Consider the following 27,357-nt stretch of genomic DNA (forward strand, 5'->3'; position numbering starts at 1 on the left):
GAAGAACAAGGAGGAGTCTCCATTTGGTTTTTGACAGCCCGTCAACGACAAGTGGCAAGCCTTGCCTAGGGATAGAGCTAGAAATAAAACAAAACTTTCATCTTATTTCTGCCATACCTGTCAATGCAATGATGACTCTATGGAAAAATCAAGGCTCAAAGCCAACGCAACGTAGGCTTTGAAAAAAACGGGTGAAATAATGACGCACAGGACAGTATTTCACAACTAAAAAAACTTTTATTTATAAAAAAAACAATTCCATGAGAAAAAAAGGGGCCATTCACATTCATTGGTATGCTAGCATTTTAAAGGCATTCTTACAGTGGAGTTCAAGAGGGGACACAGTAGGATAGTACGTTTTTATATTACCTCACAACCGTGTGATGTAAAATAAGTACAAAATATCCCCTACCGACTGTGGTACCAGAAATCATATTTATTGCCATTTCTACCTGTACAATGTCAAGTATGTGAAAGAGTATAAATGATAATTTTACCTGTACTGTAAATTAATTTGAATGTACAAGAAACATACAAACATAGAAAAGAGACATTGTGGAAATTGGGTCTGCACACAACATTGTTTCAATTCCATCATGCAGTTTTATCTTAAAGATGCCGTTGGTATGTGTACAACACAAGCTGCAATCCAGCGAGAACAGCTTCCACTTCAATACATTTAAAAGAATGTGGAAATTAACTTCACACTGTATTGCATGTTTTTTTTGTTTTGTTTTTTGCATGTCTTTTTTTATCCAGATGGGCCAACTTCCCATCGACAATTCAAGCCTTCACCCAATAGTTGCTCTTCTCAGCAATAAAACAGTAATCAATAAATAAAAATTGCTTTTAAAAATGACAAAGACCCAAGATGAACAAATAGAAAAAAGAGGTTTCAAATATGTAGGCAAACAGTGTACTTAGTGCACAAAATACAGCAAGGCATAGTAAAAATCAATGTCCGTCCTGTCCATTCTAACAGACATCCTGTCTGGCAGGAAGTCTGGGTACAAGCACAGTTCTTGGGGTGAGTCTTAATCATCAATGGTGGCTTGCTCTACTCCCAGCCTCATTTCCTTCATTGGTACTACTTTAAGGGCACATTTCCTGTCAACATCCTGCTTTTTATTGGCCTTTTATATTTTTAGATCAGGAAATTGAGTTTAATAGAATAGACCTGAACATACTTTATTACCAATCAATGATGGAGTGGAGAGGGAGTGAAGACAAAATCCTCTCTAGAATATTGAGATGCATTGCTCTGGAGTGGAGAGCAACGCAGAGACACCCACCGAGCTGGGAGGGGCTTAGCTGTGCATCAGTGCTCAGCAGATTCATTGCAGTCATTATCACCAGAACAGAGTCACCTCTCCCCGCCTCTCAGGGGGGGTGCATGTCTCTGGGCCAGAAGGCATCCATCAGAATATCCACTCCCACCTGGCCGTACAGTAGCAGGAAGATGGGCGTGTTTACTACACACACACAGCTGAGGCGCAACACAACCCTGGAAACTGGGGTTTCCCTTCCCTGGTGGCAGGGGCGGGCAAAGCTTTGGTTTGGATCTGTGTACCCTGCACTTTCTCTTCTCGCTCCGCCTGCATCCTTGACCCTAAGAGGAGGGGGCACTGCCTGTGTCTGTACTCTCTCCGGGGTCATAGAAACAGTCCTCGTTGACCACCGAGGTCAAGCTCTGAACACTGAACTCCCTCTCCAGCAGGGTGTTGAGGTCCACCGCCCCTGTTCCATCCGCCTGGCTGTCCAACGACCTGCTGTGCTCCTTCATGCTCAGCAGCGCCCCCTGGCTACGCCGGAAGCTACTGCTGCATTTCCTCTTGACCGGGTTGAAGTGGCCTTGCAACAGCTTGGGCTGGCTCTCGGGCGTGTCCACCTCCGCGCCCTCTGGTTGGACACGGGGGGCCTGAGCGCGCCTGGACGCCACCTCTTCAGAGAGCTTCAGCTGGAGGAACTCGGCCTCGATGGCACTGGTGGGGGACACGCCCCCTTGGCTCTCCCTGCGCCTCCCGCCGGCCTCGCTGAACTCCTCATCCTCGTCGCCCTCGTCGCTCAGGATGTCTGATTCCTTTAACGAGGCCGGTTGGGGGCGGCCGCGTCTGGAGCCCCGCGACCAGGACTGCCTGGGGGGCAGAGACCTTGTGTCAGAGGTGGGGGAGAAGGTGCTTGCCGTGAGGGGTCCTCCGGAGGAGCTGGGGGCGCTGCTGCTCTGGCTGCCCTCGTCGGAGTCGGGCGGTCCTGGTTTGAGGCTGCCGGCCTGGGCAGAGAGGTCCAGCAGGGGCTGCTTACACAGCCAGGAAGCTCTGGAGGAACCTGGAGATGAAGGAAAGATGTTCAGACATGGCCACCAAGACAAGACACAATTAGCACCAAATAAAAAAAAACGACTAGGCACTTTAAAATGTGGTTGTGTTAAGGTAAGACACAAGACCCACAGCAAAAAGCAGACAAAACAGCATCCACTTATATCCTATGGTATGACTATACCAGTTAATACCTGTTCCACAAACACAATTTCTCACAATTAAAGGAGCAGTTCACATTTCGCACTTCCTGGGCTTGTGGCTCACCTATTCTGGCTGAGGAAGGCATGGTGCCGCGCAGGGGCACCAGGCGCTCCTTACCGCCCCTCTCTCCAGGGAGGTTCCTCCGCACGTTCTCCCGGAGGATGGAGCGAATGATCTTGATGATGTTCACCTTGCACTCCGGAACACTGTGGAGGGGGGCAGGGGGTGTTTCAAAACCATGCTCGGTAAGGACAGTCTTTACTCTCCAGAATCTACACACACACACACCCACCCACACCCAACTCCAAACCCTACGTTTGCAAGGTGTATCCCGTGGAAGATGGTAATCCCACCCAGGCTCCCACCGGGAGTTTCATGACGGATGACTTTATTACGCTCAGTACTATCAATCCCAGTCCTTTCCCTTGTGCATGCGGTGTCTTGAGGAGTGCTCATCATGAGGAGTGATGAAGCCCTGCTCCCCCTCTCACCTGGTGCACAGCTGGAACACCGTCTCAGGTCTGCCCTCCAGCTCGGACCTGGTGTGGATCAGCTCCCAGATGCAGTTGGTCTCTGTTCCTGAGAGGAGGCGATACTTTAAAATCAGGAAGTCTTAACATGGTTTCAAATCAGAAGGGAGGAATAAAAGATGTGCCAGAAGGTGAGGGATTTAGAATCGAGTTTGTGTGTGTGTGTTGGGAGTTGTGTTGTCCCACTCACCTGCAGCGTTGCCAAGCCGGATCTGCAGTGAGGAGAGGGGGATGAGCCAGCGGAACTTGAAGGGGTCCAGATCTCCATGGGAGTGTGTGGAGCGAGCGGTGGTCTACACACACAAACAAACAACCACGATGGGGAGAAATCGGCATTACAGAGGGGCATCAAAGCTCCAAGAATGATGAAAGCAGAGGGTGGGGGGGAAGGGGAAGAGAGGGAGGGAGAGTGAGAGCGAGAGCGAGAGAGAGGACTCACCATCTTTTTCTTCAGCTTGTTGCTCTCCCTGTAGACCAGTATCACTGCCTTCTTGAACACTGAGGAGAGAAACGACACGAGATGTTTAAACTGAACTGGGAGAACGTACAGTAGCCATCCAGCACTTCACAAGCTCTTCAGATGTGGGAGTTTTTCACAGCATATTGGCATTGCACCCACTCACTTCTTCAGTCTGTGTTTGACACTGCAACTTGGCTTTGACAAACATTTCTGATTAACAAAATATGAGTCTATAAACATAATGCAAAGTGTAGAATTATGTTGCATCCTAATGTATGAGCCATTAAAATGAGCGAATGATTAAAACAGTTTTTGGCCTTCAAGTCTGAAGCCAATCCAATCAGCTATGGCCAGCATGTGGAATTTTACAGGGAGTCTGCCAAGTTAGAGCCTTGGGCTCTGGCAAGGGGAACTCATTTTCCCACGATGCAGCAGCGGCTCACTCACCGAACACGGTCAGTTCGGGGTCCTTCCTCATGCGGCCTAGGGAGGGGTGGGGGTTGAGCCAGGCTGCTGACGAGTGCATGAGGAACTCCCCCATGGACAGCTCAGTTACCTGGTGAGGAAGAGGAGGGGGGAAGGGACAAGTCAGTCGGCTGGTCAGCAGGATGGCTGGCTGTCTCTCTGCTGCTGGCAAATGGATGTACGCATCAGTGTTCTAAGGCTATATTAAGCAGTAAGCAAACAAGCGTACGAAACAAGTGTTTCCTGTGCAGGGAACGTTTATTATTTATGACTAGATGTTCACAAGCAGAGTAATGCTGTTTAATTCCCTGTAAGAGTTATATGAATATTATAATATAAAATACTGTTTTAATGATAGAATAACCTAGTAAAATAGTTAAAAGGGCAAGAAAGCATGGAGTGGAGCATGTGTTTACAGATCTGAGATTTGTTTGAGAAAATCGGAGTACTTATGATAATATGTATTAATCAGTCCATCCGTGGGCGTGATGAGGGCTGAGTAACGTACCTCCTTCTCATGTCCGCTCTGCTCCGCTACCAGCTGGTCAAACACAGAGCCGTAGTCCTCGTAGATCTTCTGCATGTCATTGATGTGGCTGGCCACCTTCTCCATGGCCTTCAGGGCCTCTGAGGGGACAACAGCACGGGGGGATCGGTGTGAATCGGTGTGTGATTTTTTGTTTGTTTGTGAGCATGTGTGTTAAATCAAAGTCTAAGAGTTTGAGTCTGCGTGTGTTAAGCCCAGGTCAGTTTGTCTGGGAGCAGGGTAGTGCGTTCCTGCCTACCAGTCAGGTGGTAGTGCTCCTCGCTGTCTGCGTCTGTGAGCGACACCAGCTCCCGGAGCAGCAGGGGGTACTTGAGCACCCGCTGGACCGGCTTGATCAGGTACGACTCCAGGGTGGACGAGTGCTGCTTGGTCGGGTTCCTCGCGTCCAGAAACTCCTTAAAAGCCCGGTCCGTCTTGGCTACGGATGAAAAGGTAAAACATTAAGACTTAAACGCACACTCTGCCGTCAGTCACTGGATTCACACCCTGGTTGGTTCCTGCTTAATGGTCGTACTGGGTTTGGACCAAGCAGCTCTGCTGGTTGGTGCAGTATCCTTGCTCCACCAGGGGGCAGTAGAAGCTATTCCTAACCCTCGCATGACCACTGCAGTAAAAATGGCAACACTTCACTGCAGATACTGTAAAACATGGCTGTTGACATGAAGAGTAGCAGCCTAGCCATCTGCTCGAGCCACAGACAGCAACAACAACCCCAGCGCACCTCCAAGTGCTTCATCTCACCGCGCATCACATGTAACGCAAATCAATATTAGGTGACACGATTTTTCTCCATTTCGTCAGAAGGCTTTATTAGAGCTATCTGTCGTGACAGTTGATTGGGGCCGCGTGACCTCGGTCTGTTTTTATGCAGCTACTGAGGGAATCCATTAAGGTATTAATTATAGCACTCAGAGCTGCAGACAGGCAGCCGCATTGACACTTGGTAGAGTAATTGGCAGGCAATTAACGAATAAACGGGTAAACAGAAAAAGTATGTGCACTGCCACCACGTGAGAGCCTGGGCCTGGCACGATGCAGGAGAAGAGGGGGAGGGGAGAGAGAGAGAGGGAGAGAGAGGGAGAAAGAGGAAACATGTCATTATGAAAGGTTCTGACTGTCACTCTAGTCACACCATGGTGAGTCCAAGCTAGATCGGGCTGTATTGTACTCTGCTCTACATGTAACTGCCGAAAGCCAAGTCTTTCATCCCCACGCCTACTGGTCTGCCCCAGTCCCAGCACCTCCCCTCCTACACCCACCATTCTGTCACACTTTAATACTGTTATTTATTATCATTAATGCTAGACATTGATAGCTGTTACAAGGTCATTGCCACTGTCTTGTACAGTCACTGTTGTGTACTATACCATCTCTGCCACATGGCCAGAGTGTATCATGTACTGTAGTATATGTCCTGTGTGTCCGTGTCCTTACTGTTCCTGCTTCCAGGATTTAAAAAAAGATATAATTGTATACATTTATGTATGTGAACTGTTACTAATGATCTTGTCAGTGTACTGTACCCCACTGTATTGAGCTGTGCTGGTGATTAATACTACAATTCTCACAGAAATGTATCTGTTTATTTAGCTGATTATTTCCCCCCCAAGGGAATTCGAACCTGCAACATCTTGATCTGCAGTCAAATGCTCTCCCACTGAGCTCTACCCCTCCCACTATGCATCCTGTGGATGCTGCAGTGCACCATTAGAAATCCTGTGTTTGCTGTGTTGTTCCTTATTCCGGTGAATTCTCAGCCATCAGAGACAAGGACGGGTGCTTGCCAGACTCTCCCCACCCAGCGCCATTATAAGCCAATCCCACTACCCGCTTCTAGAAAAACCAACTCCACCCCCAGACAAATATTGTAATGGGACAACTTTAAATAGGCACACGGGTGCAATTTACCCCCCCCCCCCTCCTTGCAGGCAGAGCAATTGTGCCCCCCCCCCCACCCACCCACTCCTCCCCACCCATTTATCCTGCACTGGGCAGTGTGCCCACTTTACACAATGCAGGCATAAATCACCTTCAGAATGTATTCACTGTCATACACTTGCTGGGACGTTCAAAGTTATTATCCTGTCAAAGTTCAATGGGCTCAATATACACCTAGCTTAGTTAGTGCTATACTAGGAGACAAACTAGACCAGTTAGCGCTTATTGGGGAAGTGTAGAATCTCCCTTTAATGCCATGAAGCCTTGGCACGCGCGACGATCATTAGTGGCTCATGTGAGTCAGACGAGAAATAGAGAGATGAGAGGTGGTTGATGTGAAGAGGCATCACTGCACCTCACCAGTAGCAGTTACACTCAAGAACATTTCATATTGCACATAATTGATGCGTTAACCAAAAGGGGGCAAACCTAGCATGTCATTCAGACAGAGTGCCTGCAGTGTGTGTCAGAGAGATTTGGCAGAAGAGAGAGAGGAGGAGAGCCATACCTCTTTCCAGAACTTTCTGGACTTTAATGTGGTTGGCACAGAAGCCACTGTAGAGCTTGAAGTGGTCGGCATAGTACAGGAACGAGCCCCCTAGAGAGAACAGCAGCTTCTGCAAACACAGAGAGAAGGGGGGATGGAAGACAGAGGGTGGGTGGGAAGAGAGAGTGAGGGAGATAAGAGAGAAGGATGGATGGGAGACAAAGGGATAGAAGAGAGAGAGGGAGGAAAGAGAGGAAGAGAAGGAAGGAGAAAAGACACAGGAAGGAAGGGAAGAGAGAAAGAGGGAGGGAACAAAGAAGGAGGGAGGAGAGAGTGAGGGTGACAAGAGAGAAGGGGAGGGTGATCAAAGTAGGAGAGCGAGGCAGAATAGGAAAAAGAGGTGGATGGTGAGAGAGCACACAAGGGAGAGATATGTGGGAGAGAAAGGGAAAGAAAGTGTGAATATGGGAAGGTGCAACCTGACCTACCTTGCCTCAGTCTTTGGGGGACTGGATTTAAAAGCCCCCATCCTACCCCGTTCACACACACCCATTGCCCCTGTACTCAGGCCCCTTTATCAAGACACCATTCTCCCTGGTCAACTCACAAAATCAATAGACCCTCGCTGTTTTTTTGCGTCGATGCTTTAAATCAGCCACGCGTGCAGCTGTGACATCTCTTCAATAATGAATGTGTCACGGTGCGCCAGGACACTCTGGATGTCAACAGCTCATATTCACCAACACAGTCCTTTGTATATGCTGGGTTTGCAAAGGCCTGATGCTTTAAAGCCCAAAACCGTGCATGGATCTCATCCTCCTGTGCATATCAGGCTGGTTCTTTCTCACAGAGTGAGAACACATGCGTCGATGTCTGTAGGACCCCGGTCGTCTATGCATTTGTGTGTCTGGATGCATTTGTATGTGTGCCTACCTTAAACTGCATGGGGGTCTCCAGGGTGCTGAAGTCAGGAGAAGAAGCAATCCTCTCCTCCAGAGTCTGCAGGAAGACCCTCTGGAAGTCCAACATCTCTGGCAAACTGCCGAACAGACTCTCCATCTGGAGGAGAGGGAGGGGGAGGAGGAGAGGGGGGGGAGAGGGAGGGGGAGGGGGAGGAGGAGGGAGAGAGGGGGGGGGAGAGGGAGGAAGAGGGAGAGAGGCACAAATGGATGATGAAGGGAGGACGAGAAGGGGCAGGGAAAAGGGAGGCAGTGTGAGAGAGGACAGACGGAAAGACAAGGGGGGAAAAACGAGACGTATGGAGACAGGGAGGGGCGAAGAAAGGATGTGACAACAGAGACTTGTCAGCGAGAGAGCTGTCTGAACAGCAATCAGACAATCAGTCACTCACTCAGGACCACAGCTGTCGGAGAGGCACCTAGGGACAGTCCACATCTCAATCTCCCCTCGTTTCTCTCTCCCTCTCTTACTCCTGCTCTCTCTCTCCCCCCCCTCTCTCACTCTCCTACGCAGACCTTCATTAAACGCTGTTCGTGGTGACATAACCTTGTCTCCTCAGCGCCTGGACATGTCCTAGTGTCCGTTAATGGGGTTTTAATTTGCCCCACTGCTCAGTAACACTATCGATGGATCTGTCCTGGGAGACGGCCTCAGTCTGAGGTCAGGCTGAGAGCTGTGTGCGAGGCTAGCCTTAGGTCATAAGCGCAGTTAGCATTCCCTGGCTACAACCACGGAAGCTCCCAGAAAAAAAACTGCGACAAGCACATGGGTGACACAGATGGAATGCCAATTTGAGGCGAAGGAGCTACCGCTGTATAACTTCAGTATACATGACGCATTTGTCGACGTTGGTAATTAAGAGCTAAGATCTGCCAAGAAAACATATGTCCTTCAGTTCTTCTGTGTGTGTGTTTGTGTGTTTTAGTGTGTGTATACGTGTGTGCTTGTCTCATGGGAAGCCACAAGGTCATGACAGGAACATGCAAATGTGTCCTTTAGTGAGCCAGGCTATAATAAAGGAGAGAGCCCTTAGCTCAGTTCATCAACAACCCTCTGCCTAATAAACACCATTAACCCCCCACCACCACCACCCTTCAACGACCATTCCTTTCACAACAAGCCTCTCTCTCTATTCCCTACCTCGTCCAGGGTGAGGAAGGTCTCATTCTGCAGGGGCTTCAGGTAGATCTCAAACAGACACTCCAAGTCCTACACAGAGAGAGAGAGAGAGAGAGAGAGGGGGGGGGGGGGGGGAGGAGTTGGTCAATGACAGGAAAAGCATAGCAACACTGCCACTCACATTCTAAAGTCCCTCAACAACATGGAACCTCTATGTACCACTCCTCATTTTTGTCATTCTTTATTCCACCACTTCCTCCTCCTTTCTTCTCTCCCTATCTCTCTGTCTCGAAGCTTTAATGCAGCAGCAGCTTCACTGGAGATATTCTCATTAGTCTGATTTATGGGACGGGGGTTGCCTGCATGTAATGATATAACTATACCCCCCCAACCCAGGCTAGGCTAGGCCAGGCTAGCCGCGCTATCGCAGCACATCTCAGACAAATGGTTCATCGTGGACGCCGCAGCATCAGCAGCAAAGGACGCTGGGAAGGCATTCTCCTCCCCTCACTACTACAAATCACCGTCAGAGAACAGAAGAGAGGGGGAGGGAGAGAGAGGATAATGAAAAGAGATAGAGACATCAAGCAAGAAGAGAGTGTAGGGGAGCTAAAGGAGAGAGAGAGAGAGAGAGAGAGAGAGAGAGAGAGAGATGAGCTATAGGATAATGAGGCGTCTCCTCTGACTCGCATTACTGGAGGGACAAGGAGCGGATCATCGCGGAGCTCTTTAATGTTCGCCGGCGAATAAAAGGTTGAGCTAGCAACTTGAACTGTGTGGGAGCAGGGTGATGTGAGAGAGAATCCCACACAGACTACAGCTAAACAAAGGCCATCCGATGATCCAAGCCCATAAGATTGGCCCTGACACAAGCCTCTAACAGGGCTTCAGCTCAGGAGCCCAGCCCCCTGGCCATCCTCCCCTTTAGGCGCATAACCACACACATAACCCTCTCACCTTGACGTACGACTTCTCTGTGTCCACCAGCTCCTGGATGACCTTGCAGAGTCTATCGGTGGCGCTCATGTGCCGGGGACAGGGTCTAAGCAGGTTGGCCTCTCCCCCCTGGCCCTTGCCCTGGCCCTGGGGATCTTTGTTGCCCTCCATCAAGCCCCCAGACCCTGATCCGTCCTGGAAGCTGTGGTAGAGGGTGCACACTGTGTCCACGCTCTACAGGGGGCAACAGAGAAACATAGGGGAGAAGGTGAAGGTCGTGATGAAGAAGGATGGATGTTTACCATGCCTGGGGCGCCTAGGAGATGGACCAGCCTTGAGATAGTTATGACCAGTTATGAGGAAGGTGTGACCGGTTATGAAGTAGCAATGAGCGGTTATGAGCTTGTTCTGACGGTAGAGGGCCAGATCCTGTGGCTGTGGTCATCGGGTCGCAACCGGCATGCGTCTCCTGTACTGTACATCACAGAGGCAGCCTACAACCTCAACAGCCTCCTATGGAATTCTGTTTCCTCACCCTCGATCATATGCTCTTAATGACTGGAAACCTATGGTGAACCCTGCAGTGCACCACTTAGGCTAATAGCAGAGCACACAGACCCTCGGTTATATAACTGGATGTTACATTGAAAGGGTCTTCTTATGGGGCTTACTTTGACCACTGCTGAACATACAGTATGAATGTCAATCATATTTAACATACAACCCCTTCATAATATCAAACGCAAGGACCAATCCATCACACAAACCAATCACAACTAAGATCCCGACATGGTTATTATAGGTTTGACAAGCCAAGCTGATAGACATAGAGCATGGTAAGACCACAGCTTACAGTATGACTTTTCAACGCTAAGTAGACAAGGGTATCAGAGACTTGTAGACGTGTTGGATGATGGTGGGGCTGTGATTGGCTTCTGGGTTGGATGGGGGGAGGGTGGTCAGTAATGACGAGCGGAGGAGCGCTGTGGGAGAGCTGCCTGTCTGTCATGCCGGCACTGACAAAACAGATGCTCAGCACTATGCTGTGTGTGTGTGTGTGTGTGTGAGAGTGAGGGTGTGTAAATACAGTCGATACATAAGGGTTGATCCTAAATATTGCCTATCAAGTGTGATTACGCAGCAACAGCATACAGACACGCAGGCAAACAAGCAACACACTCATACACAACACCTTTCAGACTGCCTGAGTCACAGGTTCCTGAGTCTAATGAAATGACACACTGTAAATAGACATACTGTATATAAGGCATGCACACTTAGAGCAATAATCTTGTCTGTAGGCAGCAGCTCATCAACTAATGAAAGCTTGGACACTGACGAGACGGGGTGCCAAAGTTGCCTCAATACTAATCTTGAGGGAGAGTTCTCTCCAGACAAACTGTGTGTGTGTGTGTTTGTGGGGGGCATCTGAGTCTGAAGTCAGTGTATGAGTCACAGCTTCTGGAAGCAAGCCCCGTGTACGCACACAGACATGGGCCTCTAAAGCAGAGTCCACCGGGCTATACTCCCGGGGTCTTACTAGAAAGGATCATCATTAGGACTTATGAGACTGAAACACTCAGGAGGTCTGCACTGGGAGAACCATACCGATGGTACTGAACTCTGAATAGAAAAGACCACACACACCGCCTCTCCCACACACAACATGTATCCAGTGGACCGAGTTGACTAAGAAAGAGGCTCAAGGAGGGAGGAAGGTTGAAGGATATCATGTTGACGTATTAATCAAATACCCTGAGGCAGAATCGCCAGGAGACGAACTGCCTTGTGAAGACAGATAACAATAATTGTGCCGGGCTCTGTGCTGCTGTTGGTTCGGCTGCAGTCTGGGGGGGGGGGGGGGGGGGGGGCGCTCGGAGGGGGGCCACACACGACGCAAGCAGAGCTTAATACGCATACACACACACACAGGATTTCCCCCACGCAGACAGGATTGGGTGACGATTCTCAGACGTATTAAGGGAGGAGGGGGAGGGGTGGCTGCACTTGTGCATGACCGGAGGCGGAGGTGCAGAGGCAGACATGACTCAGGTATCACTTTGCCTCACAACAATCCGACCAGCATGCACCGCCGGCGCTGCTCTTGACAGCTAACCCAAATATCCAATTAAGGAGCTGGGAAAGCGGGAGAAAAGCTCAGAGCCTGAACAAAAAAAACACACAAAAAAGACAAGCAGATTTCAACAGCCCCAGTCAGGTGTTGTGCCTTCATATTATGGTAGCGCTTGACAGCCCCTGTCTGCATTTCCTGTCTCTTCACGCTACTGCCAAGCCTCACCCCGTTTATACAACACACTGGGAACCTCCAGGCTGCTCTCACTAGACAACCACAAGCGTCTGTAGAAAGGAAGATACAGTAGAACACAGATTCATTTAGATGGCCGCACACTGGGCACATCAGCATCGCCACACATGCCTTGCTTTGTACGGGTGCATTCACACAGAGAGATTTTCAGCTCCCTGACGGTGAACGGCAAAGCTAAGCCCTCTAGCTGAAAGAACAACAGTTTCTATCCCAGTAAAGCATGCTCCTGTTCGACACAGGTTAAGGCTAACATTCTTCCCTCTGACAGAGCCTCTGGCACTCTCAAATTGGCTCACCTGGAATATTTTTCTTCCTTCCTCTCATCCCTTCTATCTTTTCCCTCCCTCTCTGTCTCTTCCTCTGCAAGGTCCAATGCCTCTCCTCGAACTAGTCGTGGGTCGATTCAAATCCAATTTTTTTATTCACTCCCTGCTAAAGGAGAATTACGCTCATACACTTAGGAAAATGACTCATTATACAGCTGAGCAGGATGACTGAAACCTTACTAATAATTTCCTTCCGTCGGAGACTCGATTACAACAGGAAGAGAGAAATCCTTGTCTCTCACGTTCACTCACCATGAAGAGCAGTCTATAGAGGAGCCTCCAGGCCGCCGTGGCCTGGCGCTGGGTCCTGCGGACCAGGGAGCAGCCCTTCCTGTGCAGCCTGCCCGATCTGGAGCCACGCATGTCGGAACGGGTCCGGGACTGGGCTACGCTGGTCCAGGCTATGCTGGTTAGAACTAGACAAAGCTACCAAGACCTACGATTGGTCTACTGGTTCTTGTTTTCCTTGCCCTTTGCTTTGGTCTGTCGGTACAGTCAGAATATCCCTCTCGTCCCGTTCAGCGTTACTTCATCTCTCCTCGTGTTCCTCAGTAGTCCTCCTCTCCCGTCTCCATAAGGCCGGAGTGAAGCCTCAATCTCAAGCCCACCAATCCCTCTAGGGTTGAGGGGGATCTAGGCATCGATCCCAGGCCTGGGGTTCTATGAGCAGAGGCATTCGACCACACAAAACTGCTTGCTGCTGGCCACTGCTGCTAATCTGCATATCAATCAGGAGTGGCCCGTGTGGCTTGTGCATACGGAGGGGAATTCCTCCCCCAGCTACTGTCTGCCTCTCTTTTCTTTTCCTCTCTCTCCATCTCTCTCTCACTCACACACACACACAAAGCCTTCCTCCTATCCTCTGCTTTTTCCCTTTCTTTCACCAACACACACACAAACAGTTTCTCTCAGTCTCTCTTTCCAACCCTCTCTCATTCTCACTCTCTCTCATCCCCCTCTCCGCTCCACGTGACTCTTCTCAATAGCACCAATACAATGAGGACTCTTCTGGCCTGGGGCGGCCAGCCCTACTGACAGGGCCAGGGTCACACCAGCTGGGGCTGACCAGGGGCATTCAGGGGTGGAGAGTAGGGGGGTGGGGGGCGCGGCTGGTAAACACTGGTAAACAACAGTCACACAGTGAGCTGGATGGAAGCTGGCATGAACTCAGGATTGACTATAAACTTCATCGAGTTGAACCATAATCTGTTCCCATCAGAGGACGTAATGCAGAGATTGATGTGGGACGGTAGTAATTACAGATCTGTGTGCGTGGTTGGAATGCAGATTAAAAAGGCCACAGGGGTATAACTGGGACGGGAGAGGGGGACGCTCCTGAACTCATCCACATGATGTGAACATTAAACAGGAGAGAAAAAGAGGCATGGGAACAACCAAACCACTTCCAGACTGGCTGTCCACTCAAAAACAAGCCATCAGATTAGAATTGCAATCAAACAATACCTATACCAGGTCAGCAGGTCAACCCTGACCACACATTCCACACTAGCGGTCATAATAGCAGAACTCAACAATACCACAGTGGTTCCAGGGCCATCTCTCTGTTCCTGCTGCCTCTTACCGCTTCAGTATCTAGTACAGAGGGCACCTGGACTCTAACACTGACCACTAAGCCCTCACACTAATATAGTAACCAGCTACTTGTTTACCGATATAGCTGGCTGTATTAAGACACACCAGATCCCTCCGCAGAATTGTGAGAGGTGACAGTAAGACCTTGCCAGGTGAGCCTGTTTAGGATACACCCAGATTGACATTGAGGACTGCCAAATAGGGCGATAATCCAACCAGATATTTTCCATTGGAGGTGTAGGTGTTGGAAATAACACCTCTCTCTCTGCTATGCATACACGCCCGAGCATAGGTACCAAAACACTACACACACACAAACCAAGGCTTCAGAAACATACTGCATTTCAAATACTACAGAGGTCAATACGAAACACACTCCAATGAATGAAAAACATGTTCTGTAAAACTACCCAATTCCCTGAATACTAAAACTACGAGTCTCACACTCCCATACATTAAGATACAGTCATTAAGATGCCAAAACTCAGCCTACTTTCCGGAAGAAACGCTCTTGAATCAAAGCACATCCCGCTCCAGTCGGAAGAAGTCTCTTTACAAAAATAAACAAAAATAAACAAACAAACATGTGAATGCATGTGTGTACGTGTGTGTGTGTGTGTGTGTGTGGGGGGGGGGGTGTCCCTAGGGCGAGCTGGGAAAATTCCTCACAGGAAAGTGCCCTGTCACGGTGGGGTAGAAGCACACACAGTGGAGGTGATTCATCCCCCAGTTTAAGCCCATTGTGCCATGTTACCGTCCGCATTTCAAAGCTCAATAAATAAAGACACACACTCATAAATCAAAAACAAGAGGGGAGGGATGGAGGGAGGGATAGAAGGAGGGAGGCCTCCGGTTCTTTCTGTCGTTCTACTCCCATTTACGCCTTTTATTATTAATCCCAAACAAATATTATTCCAGAAAGTCTCTTAGGAGCTTCTGAGAGCGTGTTTTAATAATGGAACGCCCTCGGATTAAAAACCCATTCCCTTAGAGTCCCTAAAGGCAATTGAGATCTACTATAACCAGAATTTGAGAATTACAATGAAAAAGTAACCCATTGTATGATAATACACAGCCAATATAAAAAGCAAGGCTAGAGAAAGGTAAAAGGTTGTTTGTTAGTTTTTTTACACACATGACGTGAACCTAATAACTCAAGACAAGCCCCCCCGGGGGGTGTCACGGTAACAGAACTACCTTCTGCTCTCTGTATCACCCACTGACCTGACATAAAACAAGCAGAGGTGATCCAGCAGACAGAGGCGACGCCTCCAGCCAGCCAGCGGTGACGTGATAGCATCTGATGGAAGAGGCCTCAGCCTGGCTGGAGAGGACAGCTCCCAGAGATAACACACCATGAGCCATAAAGACAACAGCTGCCCCTCCATCCCCCTCGCTGCACTGGGATAAGGCAGGTGAGACAGCCAGGGAGACTGTCCACATGTAGACATGATGGTTCTAGGCAAGGAAGACACGGGTAGATGGGAGGGTTCTACTGTTGGCGACACACTGATATACAAAGTTTGTCACTAAAGGATGGGGGGGGGGGGGACTGTTCTTAGTACAGCAGCCAACTTGCTAAACCTTCCACAATGCCAACACAAACGCTATCCTTCACATTTATTGGTGATGCTACACAACCTATACTCGTCCACCTGAAAGCCCTTCGTATTAGAGCCCGACCGATAAAGGATTTTAAAGGCCGATACCCATACAAATATTTGGTGATTTAAAAATCCGATATTCCGATATCGGCCAATATTTAAAAATATTGTAATAATCCAGAAACGCGTAACAAAACAAACTGATTTCCCTAACAGTAGTTATTTGTAGTTTACATTTAGTCACTTTTAGTAGAAGTTCTTATCCAGAGCGACTAAGTACAGGGACATTCCCCGAGGCAAGTAGGGTTGAGTGCCTTCCCAAGGACACAACGTCATTTGACATGGCCAGGAATCGAACCAGCAACCTTCTGATTAATAGCCCGATTCCCTAACTGCTCAGCCATCTGACTCCTGGTATTATTTCCTCACTAAAATAATATGTTAATGCCGTTTCTGATAAATAAAATGTATAAAAATACAAACTTAAGATATGAAACAAAGTCCTTTGGAAAAAAAATAAAAAAAATAATAATATTCAGTCATCGGCCATTATAAATGCCGATACCGATAGTTTGGAAAATTCCCAATATCGGCCGATAATATCTGCCCGCCGATATATCGGTCGGGCTCTACTTCGTATGAGAACAAGACAGGCTTAGCGCCGCAAAATTACCAGGAGCCGGGGGCTCTCAGGGCCCTTCTCACAGGCCAGGCAGACGGCCATCTTGTCCAGCAGGCGTGCCAGCTTGTCTCGGAGCAGCCTGCGCAGGGTGAGCAGTGCCGAGCCCAGGAACAAGTCCTTCTCCTCCGCCTCCCGCCCGCCCCCGGGCCAGAACCAGCACATGGCCAGCAGGGAGCAGGCCGCCTCGGCAGGAGTCTGGTCCCTGATGAACAGCTCGATCAGCGTGGTCAGGTAGACGCACGGCCGCGGTGCCTCCTCCACCGGCACCGCAGGGGCGGCCGCTACCACGGGCAACGGGGGCACCCGCTCAGCCATCTGATCCTAGCCTCGAGCCATGGGGGGCTGGCCTCAGAGGCGATCCCACTGACTCTCCCGCCCCTCGTTCTCTGCGTTTCTTTTCTTCTTCTTTTGTCTTGCTCTGTCGCTCTGTCGACAAGTCTGTCTGCGGCGGGGCACTGAGGCTCCCAGGATAACACAGCAATAAGCCCAGATTATGAGCCTGCTCACCACCATATGGTGGCTGATGGACTTAGTCATCACCATCGGCACCCCTCACTGAGCACACACACAAAAAAAGAAAAACAAAGAGGGGAGTTTGGGGGTGACCCCCTCTGTGAAAGGAAGGAGGTAGGAGGTTTTTGTGGGGCTACAATGATATGGGCAAAACAACATGCCCTTCCTGCTTGTAAAGGCCATGAAGGCTGAGAGTAAATATTACATTAGTATAAGATGTCAATAATTTAAATCTTAAAAAGAACTGTTGAAAACACCTCTGCCTGGCACATATCTGCCTGTGCACTCCCCACTAACCACAGTATCATGCATCACCAACACAAGGCTGATTTGAACCACATACATGCTGCAGAGTGCTTTACCAGAAGTAGCTCAAGGGAGAAAATGTCTTTTTCTGGAAAGCTACAAACCCAGTCAACGAAATTGAGCTGCGTCACCCAGGCTAAAGAGGGTGTGGCCACTGCTCTCTTTAGATAAAAATCCCTTTAAATGCTCTTAGTTAATGTTCTGGGAGCAGTAAAGAGGTTTAATCTTCCCAGTAATTAGCATGTCCAAAAGGATGGATACATTACCCTGACATGCAACAGTGGAAGCACAGGCCTTCTTCACTCACTTTAAGCCTTGCTAAATTTACACATCATTACTTGTTTCAATAAAGGCATAAAATAATTCAGGGGCAAAGATTGTCAGGTGATGAACCATGTTACAGTACTGAGTGTGGAAAAGTGTCTCTGTGACAGAAAACGGAAACAAAAAAACTATATTTACTATAGCTGTAATGGAATGAATGCCAGACAACAGGTGTCATTGACTACAGGACCTGGCAGCATGATAGTGTCTTATGTTGACAGATTTCCCAGTGGGATCACATCACCATCTGTCTAACCAGCCTGGCAGGGGGGCTGGAGTGTGTGTAAGCATGGGATCAAATATTATTGAGGAATGATGACTAACCCCTGGCCAATAAGAGAGCAGGTTAGAACGATGGCCATAAAACATACCAGAACCAGGCATTCCTGCAGCTATGATGATCCCTGTCCCAAGGACCATAATGGACTGATGGTGCCAAACACTGATCAGCTCTGACTGCTACAGGCCTGGGAAGGCCTGCTACAGACTGGTAAACAGTCAGTAATACTGCTGGGTAAGAACAGTCCCACATGCACACAGACACACACACACTCATGAACACACACACACACACACACACACACACACTCGTGAACACACACCCAGGCGCTGCTCGCTGGTGTAATATGAGCAAATTGGAAAGCACCCGACCAATTAATCAAATTCAGTCAGTCTTCCAAGGGAGGCGATTACACGCTGTGACAAGAGGTTTGAAATGAGTCTTTCCTCCCCATCCATCTCAATTGACTTTCAGGCCACGCTGTCACACCTATGCTGGTACATGGGTGATTTTCTGCCCGGCGACTAGATTTTTTTTCTCACGGTCTACACTCGAGGGAACACACGCACGCAGTGACTGGCGACGGTGAAATTTAATTCCGCCGTTCGTGATGGCAGCCGTTGCGCTTCCAGTGCCACTTTCCCAGCGTGTCTGCTTTGACTGGGTTTACTGTGCCTGCTGTCTGTCCTGCCGAGCGACACAAGGGCCCATACAATGTCTATTACTCTCATGTGCACGCAAACACCCACCCTCATCCCCCACCAATCCTCTCCCAACCCCTCCATCTCTCTCACACACACCTAGGCAGCAGTCCCACTAGGCTAGAACATGGCAGAGTCAAACACCCTGCCCTGAGCAGAAAAAAGCAGCGCAAAGCAGAGCCGAGAGGAGCAGAGCCCAGAGGAGCAGAGCCCAGAGGAGCAGAGCCGAGGAGCAGAGCCCAGAGGAGCAGAGCCTAGAGGAGCAGAGCCTAGAGGAGCAGAGCCTAGAGGAGCAGAGCCAAGAGGAGCAGAGCCGAGAGGAGCAGAGCCTAGAGGAGCAGAGCCTAGAGGAGCAGAGCCGAGGAGCAGAGCCCAGAGGAGCAGAGCCTAGAGGAGCAGAGCCTAGAGGAGCAGAGCCAAGAGGAGCAGAGCCAAGAGGAGCAGAGCCGAGAGGAGCAGAGCCCAGAGGAGCAGAGCCTAGAGGAGCAGAGCCGAGGAGCAGAGCCCAGAGGAGCAGAGCCTAGAGGAGCAGAGCCGAGAGGAGCAGAGCCAAGAGGAGCAGAGCCTAGAGGAGCAGAGCCTAGAGGAGCAGAGCCCAGAGGAGCAGAGCATAGAGGAGCAGAGCCGAGGAGCAGAGCCCAGAGGAGCAGAGCCTAGAGGAGCAGAGCCGAGGAGCAGAGCCGAGAGGAGCAGAGCCAAGAGGAGCAGAGCCTAGAGGAGCAGAGCCTAGAGGAGCAGAGCCCAGAGGAGCAGAGCCTAGAGGAGCAGAGCCTAGAGGAGCAGAGCCCAGAGGAGCAGAGCCTAGAGGAGCAGAGCCTAGAGGAGCAGAGCCGAGAGGAGCAGAGCCGAGAGGAGCAGAGCCTAGAGGAGCAGAGCCTAGAGGAGCAGAGCCCAGAGGAGCAGAGCCTAGAGGAGCAGAGCCAAGAGGAGCAGAGCCTAGAGGAGCAGAGCCTAGAGGAGCAGAGCCGAGAGGAGCAGAGCCTAGAGGAGCAGAGCCTAGAGGAGCAGAGCCGAGGAGCAGAGCCCAGAGGAGCAGAGCCCAGAGGAGCAGAGCCTAGAGGAGCAGAGCCTAGATGAGCAGAGCCTAGAGGAGCAGAGCCTAGAGGAGCAGAGCCGAGGAGCAGAGCCTAGAGGAGCAGAGCCGAGGAGCAGAGCCCAGAGGAGCAGAGCCCAGAGGAGCAGAGCCGAGGAGCAGAGCCAGGCAGCAGTGTGCTGCAGTGCAGATCCCAGCGCAACAGGGCTACTTCAAGTCGCTGGGCAAACACGCAGAGTACTGGAGCCTGTCCATCCCTGATTCACCTCCGAGCTGACTTCAGAGCAGCTACTACAGAGACAGCCTGTAAACACAACCCACCAAGGACATCAGAGCAGCTAGTCATCCCATGACTGGACAGCACGCTCTCATTTCCTACCACTTCAACACTGTCGTACTGACTATACCTGTTCTAATGTTTACCCCCACAGGGGTGGTAATATAAGACCATAGACTAAATGGATAGTCAAAATAGGGTTGCATTACATGGAGTTAAAACAGGGATGCATGTGACGCACTAAAGTAGTCATAAAGGTGCAATGCAGATCTCTCACCACAATGCTGTCAATGCCTAGAGTTTCATATCAATAGGCTTTCCCACTTATTTTTATGCTCGCTTTCTCACTCCATCCCCCTCTCTCTTCTCACCCCTGCACCATTTACACAGATTAATTCGACATCATTAAAATCTGCCTTTTATGGATGACCACACTCATTAATGCATCTCGATAATAAGCCCTTGCATAGACACTTTCCTGTCGTCTGAATCAGCTTTATTACCATAATGCCAAGGCCAGTTTTCCGACAGGACACACAAAAACACTTTAACGACTTCCCTAAGTTATTATTTACATATCACAAAGCCAGAAGTGACGGGTGAGGATTCAATCGAGGCCAGAAACAGGCCCCGGTGCCTGCTGAGCCGAGGAGTATCTCTGAGGAGAGACGGGTGAGCGCTGGCCATACTCACAGTCTGCCGCAGCACTTTCAAAGTTCGGACAAGGCGACAGGTGAAGAGGTGTGCTGGCCGGGACGTTTTCCTACGATTGAGACAGCTTCTGGTTCCTCGGACCAAAGTGTACCGAGCTCACTTCTGACTGCGACCTTGAATCCTTTAAAACATCAACCTCCTGACTACCCTCCAGTGTAATCGTATTACCTCCAGAGAGCAGTGTCTCTGTTCTGTCAGGGCAGACTGCAGGAAGACATGGCGGAGAGGCTGTTAACTGGGTAGACCACAGGGCATCATTTCTTTCTCTCTACAGAGAACCCTGGCCCACTTCCTGAGGTTTGAGTGTGTGCGCGCGCACGCACATGCGTGTGACAGTGAGGAACTGCATGGGTGTGTGTGTGGCCGCCCGTATGTGTTACAGTGTGAAGAAGGGCATGTATGTGCACGGCAGAAAGTACGCGTGAGAATGTGCGTTTCGGGCGTCTAATTATGTCTAGTACACGTGTGTGATCCTCAGTGACAGTTAGGGGAGGGAGAACGGTGACAGGGTGGGCGTGAGACTCGTCCCTCTCCCCCTCTGGACTGGCTGACAGTAATGAGCTGTCTCTTTAACAGGGTGAAGCAATAACAAAGAGACGTTAAACACTGGTGCCAGCCGGGCTGTTCTCGGCTCTACATGCAGCTGCTGTCCATGAAGACGACCGCCAAACACACACACACATACACACTTGCATTGAGAAGTGCTCTCCCTTCCGTCCTCCCTCCCTCCCTTCCCTCCCTTCCTCCCCTCCCTCCTTCCCTCCTTCCCTCCCTTTCTCCCCTCCCTCCCTCCCCTCCCTCCGTCCCTCCTTCCCTCCCCTCCCTCCCTCCCTCCCTCCCTCCCCTCCCTCCCTCCCTCCCTCCCTCCCTCCCCCTCCCCCCCCTCCCTCCCTCCCTCCCCTCCCTCCCCTCCCTCCCCTCCCTCCCGCTGTGTGGTGTAGGAGAGCCTCCTACCTTGCTGTGCTGGACGGGCCTGTGAAGGTTCTGCTGGCGGCTGTGCTGTAGACCATTTTCCAGGCCTAGTGAGTCTCCTGCCCCGCCAGGCACCACAGACACATCTGAGGAGACACAGGGACCAGTTTGCAGTTAGCACAGAAATCCGCATTAACGCTTTCTGGACATGAGCCTTTAGCCATTAGCCACGTTTACTGAATGACATTTTAAGCCGACTTCTGCATCACTTTGTAATCGGACGTTGTAGGTTTTTTGAGAAAGGAAATGTGTCTGTGTGCAGGAAGAGCAAGCATTCATATCCCTAGTGTGTTCCTGTAGTGCGACCAAGATGTCCAGCTGTGCCACACACACTCCAGCCTCTCAGAGCGGCAGCCATGTTTCCTGCTGCTGCGTCCAACCACCTAATTCCAAACACAGCCTGCGCTCAGCTCACAGTCTGGGTGCTTTTTCTGAGAATTTCATCTTCAGAAAAGACAGAACTGTGCTTGCAAACACCACGCCCTCCTGATTACACCATGTGTGAGCGTGTACATGTGTGTGTGTGTGGTTCACCACGTACCTTTAGACTTCCTCTCATTACTCTGAGATGTTATGAACCAGGACAAACTAGTCTGTGTTCCCGGGTCCCTAACTGTAGCTGGTGAGATAAACAACATGCAGGAAAACACTGGCTTTGTGCTAATTAATGTGATGTAGCTAAATGTGTGTGGGGCTCCTTAAGTGCTATCGACCGGCCACTTGGATGTTGAAATAAACAATAACAGGAAGGGTGCTGACTACAGGGTAGCAGTATTGTGGGTCACACACACACACAGATGGTTCAGAGTGTGTGGATGCCTCTCATTTTCCTCATCAGCCTGACTGGGTTAACATGCCCTCCAGAGGCAGAGGATGAAACTGCAGTCTTGAGCTCTGAAGTTCACTCAAACGATGTGTGCGCACAGGTGCACATCATTCTTGTTTTGTCATTCTCATACTATTCATTACTCATGAATGTAGCACAGAACATTTCCTCACAGCACACCACAACAATGCATCATGCTGTGAGGAACCATTTTCTCTCATAACTGCCAACTACATTTGATACTCGCCCTCAAATGTACTTTTGCATGTTGTTTTTTCCCTTAAAATATTGTCCTTTTATTTTTACATTTTATGAATGTATTATTGTGCATTTTATAAATGCCTATATTTTACACTTAAACAGCCAATCCTTTTATACTTAAACAGCCCATATAATCACATTTATCTTCTGCTTACCTTCAGGGTGGTGAGGTGACAACTGGTACGGAGGTTTAAACAAACCCAGCCGCCTGTAGTTCTTAATCGACCTGACCCAGAGCTTCACAAAACATTGCCTTCATCTGCATCTCGCCAGCAATGAACCGATACACTGGAAACTATCCACTCAAATGATCTCCAAAATGTCCCCCCAAAAAATACATCATCCCTGGAAATCAGCTTCTGCCTACTGCAAGTTGATCCAACAGCCAGAAACACTGGGCAAATACTGACCAATCAAAAGGGCTTTTACGGAAGACTGTTTTAAGGAAGTAGTAGAATTCTGACTTGACAATAATCCTCTCGCTAGGAGGAAGTGAGAGGCGTCAGCTTACGGGTGGATGTGAAGCTGTCATACCAAGACTCACACTTCACACTTTAAAAAACAAAACAAACAAAAAAACAAAGTGTTTGAGCACAGACCCAGAGCTATGGCCTGAGTCAACACATGTGGCCTGAGACAAGGTCACAGCTTACCAGAACACTATTTCCAGATAAACTGTTATTGATATGAACTGAGGACGGTGGCTCTCCCGTGTGCACACACATCACAGACACACCCCACACAGACCACAGCTATTTGTAAGTTTCTGTGAAAATGTGATACCCTCACAAACTTCCAGAAAAACACTACTTCTTGGCAAACAGTGTGTGTGTGTGTGTGTTTCCATAAAAGCCGTTTAACCTGTGGTAGACTTGGCTCTGTGGTGTGTATCCAGGAAGTCCTGCAGCAGGTGGGACTGGTTGGCCAGGGGTGTTGGGGGGTCCGAGGTGAGAGGCGAGGCCAGGGGGCCGTCCCGTCTTAGGGTCAGCTGGAGGGTCTGCTCGGCAAACAAGGTCTGGATCAGAGCCAGGTCAAGACTGGACACAGCCTGACCGTTGAGAACCAGGATCTCATCCCCCGGACACAGTCCTGTGGGGAGGGGGCACAACACACGCAGTTAAGAGAAGGTCATCTGGCAAGCATTCAGGGAATAGAGTCACACACACACACAAACTCGCTCCCTCTTGCTCACTCTCACATACACACACTCATTCTCTCACGCACACAAACTGTCTCCCTCTCTGCCACACACACACACAAACAAACAATCTCACTCACTCACACACATTTTCTCTCACACACAGTAACCAAGGGTATTACCTTGACTAATGGCCAGTCCATCTGGGAGCACTTCACTGACAAAGATCTTGCTGTTCCTTTGACTGTCTATGTGCCCTGTGACTGCAAAACCTGACAACACAGAAACATGGGTCAGACACAGGCACACAGAGGGATGGACGGAACCAGTAAAGACAGACGGACGGACACACACACAACTGCTTGTGTGCACTCACCAAAGTCTCCAGTGCAGGCAGGCTTGGTCATGTGCAGGGTGATTATATTCAAGGGAACCACCTCCAACTCATCATACAACTGCAGCGAGGGGAAAGCTTAGTCAGCATTCTCAACGTGTCAACGTGTGTGTCGGTGTGCATGTCTATACGTGTATGTATACATGTGTGCGTGTATGTCCATGTGAGTGCTTTCCCTCACCTGGTCCAGGATGAGTTCGTTGGGCCCCGGTGGGTGCACCTCCACAGTCTGGCCCGCACACCTGTGCAGCCTCAGACAGTGCAGGCTGGGGTCCAGCTGCTTCACCTGCGGCACAGAAACACCATCAGTCCATCTGATACCACAACCTGGGCTGGGCCCCGCATATGTTTCGAAAGCTTGGAGACACACACTGAGTATGTTGGTGGCTATTATGCCAGGGTTTTGTTCTGAGGTATGGGGAAGAGGCTGGAGCCTCTGCCTGTGGGAACCAGATCAGGCTGGAGGGAGGCTGAGACACAATGACTTGGCGTAGTAACAGTCTGTACAAAGAATGGCTACAAATAGCACAGAAACGCCAACGATAGCCGCAGTGACATGAATAAGCAATGAGCTGGTCACAGGACACCAGCAGAGCGTGGGCTGACCACGTAGTGCAGACAGCATTTCAACATGGACGCCTCTCGTCACACGCTGTACAACACAGGCCCCAGGTGGGTTTCGTATGAACGTGTTCATTTCGCAAAGATCTTAAGTGACATATGGAGGTGACGTGTTCATTTCGCAGACCGCTTTATCTATAGCCAGGTACAGGAGGGGATTTAAACCTGCGACCTTTCGATCAATGCGTCAATCTATTGTGTGTGTGTTCAGTCAAATGCTCCATCACTGAGCTAAACCCCTTGAGTGTGCAAGTTAGCTGGTTACATCAAGAAAGTTGTTATTCAACTCAAAGGTTATCCCATAATCCTCCTTACCTTGCAGGCTATGGAGAGGACATCAACCACCATGTCATCTGGTCTGATGGGCACTTGGACTGTCAGGCTGTCTGGCATGTAGATGAGGGTGTTTGCTTCCCCACTGCAGTCCCACTGTCCGCCCTCGGGGGGCGACATGGAGTAGATGTTGGCCAGGCCATCGAGTCTCTGGGAGGGAAAGCAAACAAATCAATACGACCACATTAGACCAAATGTATTAACTGGCAGTGGCTCAAGCTGCAGAGCAAAGATCTCATGCAATTAGCCATTTAGAAATTCATTTGACATCATAAGACGTGAGTCCTTCCAAATAATAGCCATCATAATGATAGTGTGTTCACGGGGGGATTGAGTGCTGGGGTATTGCAAAGGGCTAGAGAGGGTCTAGACTGAGATCTACACTGTTCTACTGGGCTCAGGGTGGGCCTGTTCGGGTGATTTTATGATTCAGGCTGAGAGGGCTGTCCAGGGAGGCATTTGAAGGCAATTAGTTCATAGTGGAACTAACAGTGAAACAGTGGGGTTAGGATTAATGCTGGTATAAAGGCCTGCCACTGGCCCACGAAGGCGGACATTTTGGGGTTTTGGTTTCGCCTTAGTGTCTCTGAAGGGAAAAGTGCCTCTGTTGCATTCTGGGTTGTGGTGGGGACCACGGAACGGTGCAGAGCCTCCACATCTAGAGGAAACAGCACAGAGTCAAATCATCTCAAACCTCACATGATTCAGCACTTCTGTAAGAAGGCCAGTAGTTGTAACTGGGTGGATTCTAAGGACAGATATGAGACATAGGGTATTACTGAACTGAAGTTTGAAAGTGAGTAGTGTTCAACTGCAAAGGGAGACTAGAAAGGGCTGTGTTTGTGAGTGTGTTTCCTAGAGACAGCATGTCTACTGTTGATGCATCACCATGTTTCATGATGGAAAGCCTTGGGAGACTTTCTTTTCCCCCCCCGAGACCTCAGTGGGGTACACTATGGTCTCTTTGATTTGGCCAATGATGTTATAATGTTGGTTGGTTAAACACACGCACACACACACACACACACACACACACAGAGCCGGGTGTTAAAAACAAAGTGGCATTCTGACCAACATGGCTAGAAACAACATGGGCGTACAGACAAACATTCAGCTGGTTTTCCAGCAACATGTCCATTTGGGTAGCGTAACCTGGCCGACTGCAGCCAAAATAAAAGCTCCCAATGTTCCTGCCAACGTGGGCTCTGACCTTTGGGGACACAAGCAACAAAGAGCTGCTTCAATGCTAACGTTTGTCTGCTCTTTCAGGTTAATGAGGTCGTGTTTGGAGGGAGGGGGGTGAAAAAAAACGGTTGCGGTGACGAACGTTGCGTCAGCAGCAACACGGCCTGTCTGGAAGGCCGTGGGGTGACTGGAAAGCTGAGATTCTGCCGCGCCGGTGACAGGTCCACGGCTCCTAAAAGCATGGTCGCTGAGTAACTGTGCACTCATTCACGGCCACAGGGTTGTAACGGGCGGGTCAACTTTCCACTGGCGCTGCCAAGCCTCACACTGTGTGTGTGCGTCAAAACCAAAACTATCCTTCAGTTTTCACTCCTGTAAGATGGGAAATCGTTTTAAACTGCCAACCTCCACTCTACCCTGGTACATTGTAAGACTTCCATGTATAGAGGCACACACATCTGGTATAAGAGCTGACCACTGTCCAGAAACACCCTCTCAACGCTGGGATCCGCTTAGCAACAGGTCAACACAAATACCACACCACAGAAGAAAATAGAACCACCTGACGCAGTGAATAAGAACAGGCAGGAAGATGTTAAAGGAACAGAACTCTAGACTTCATCAGAGCATCAAACAAACTACATGACCCATAAGTCCTTGTGCTGGTAAGTCACCACATCCCCAGAAGCGGAGGTGCTGTTGCCACCGTCACCTTGTTCTGGCCCCGAAGTGGAAGTGCGAGTGACGTTTGTCATGGGCAACTGAGCATGGCATTGATGCAGAGGTGGTGACAGAGAAAGAGACTCGGGTTTACAACTCTGAAAGGAGACTTTTTATGGTTTGTTGAGAGCCTGGGGATTAGTAGTACAAGACTGTGGAGCACAATTTAGAGTACAGTGTAGAGTACAGGTGTGTGTGTGTGTGTGACATACAGGACACATTCTTTCCTGTTTGTCTACGCCACTGTCAGCTCATCACCAGCACGGT

At 49.8% G+C, this 27,357-nt stretch overlaps 1 protein-coding gene across 5 annotated transcripts in view; it reads right to left on the reverse strand.

Moving 5' to 3' along the window:
- Positions 1–217: 217 nt before the first annotated feature.
- The window catches only part of tiam2a (TIAM Rac1 associated GEF 2a), a 64,951-nt gene continuing 37,811 nt past the window's right edge, over positions 218–27,357 (reverse strand). For all 5 annotated transcript variants that reach the window (XM_062468934.1, XM_062468932.1, XM_062468935.1 and 2 more), the window contains 18 exons: positions 25,168–25,335; positions 24,413–24,517; positions 24,214–24,292; positions 24,020–24,109; positions 23,561–23,788; positions 21,595–21,698; positions 9,983–10,195; positions 9,047–9,115; positions 7,880–8,005; positions 6,968–7,076; positions 4,760–4,939; positions 4,483–4,601; positions 3,957–4,065; positions 3,489–3,547; positions 3,240–3,342; positions 3,011–3,098; positions 2,583–2,725; positions 218–2,325 (listed from right to left, as the gene is read on the reverse strand). In XM_062468934.1, coding sequence (XP_062324918.1) covers positions 1,610–2,325; positions 2,583–2,725; positions 3,011–3,098; positions 3,240–3,342; positions 3,489–3,547; positions 3,957–4,065; positions 4,483–4,601; positions 4,760–4,939; positions 6,968–7,076; positions 7,880–8,005; positions 9,047–9,115; positions 9,983–10,195; positions 21,595–21,698; positions 23,561–23,788; positions 24,020–24,109; positions 24,214–24,292; positions 24,413–24,517; positions 25,168–25,335 — 2,808 coding nt within the window. In that variant the 3' untranslated portion in view covers positions 218–1,609. The remainder of the gene's footprint in view (positions 2,326–2,582; positions 2,726–3,010; positions 3,099–3,239; positions 3,343–3,488; positions 3,548–3,956; positions 4,066–4,482; positions 4,602–4,759; positions 4,940–6,967; positions 7,077–7,879; positions 8,006–9,046; positions 9,116–9,982; positions 10,196–21,594; positions 21,699–23,560; positions 23,789–24,019; positions 24,110–24,213; positions 24,293–24,412; positions 24,518–25,167; positions 25,336–27,357) is intronic.

The sequence above is a fragment of the Osmerus eperlanus genome, chromosome 9 (genome assembly GCF_963692335.1).
Source record: "Osmerus eperlanus chromosome 9, fOsmEpe2.1, whole genome shotgun sequence".
Classification (NCBI taxonomy): Eukaryota; Metazoa; Chordata; class Actinopteri; order Osmeriformes; family Osmeridae; genus Osmerus; species Osmerus eperlanus.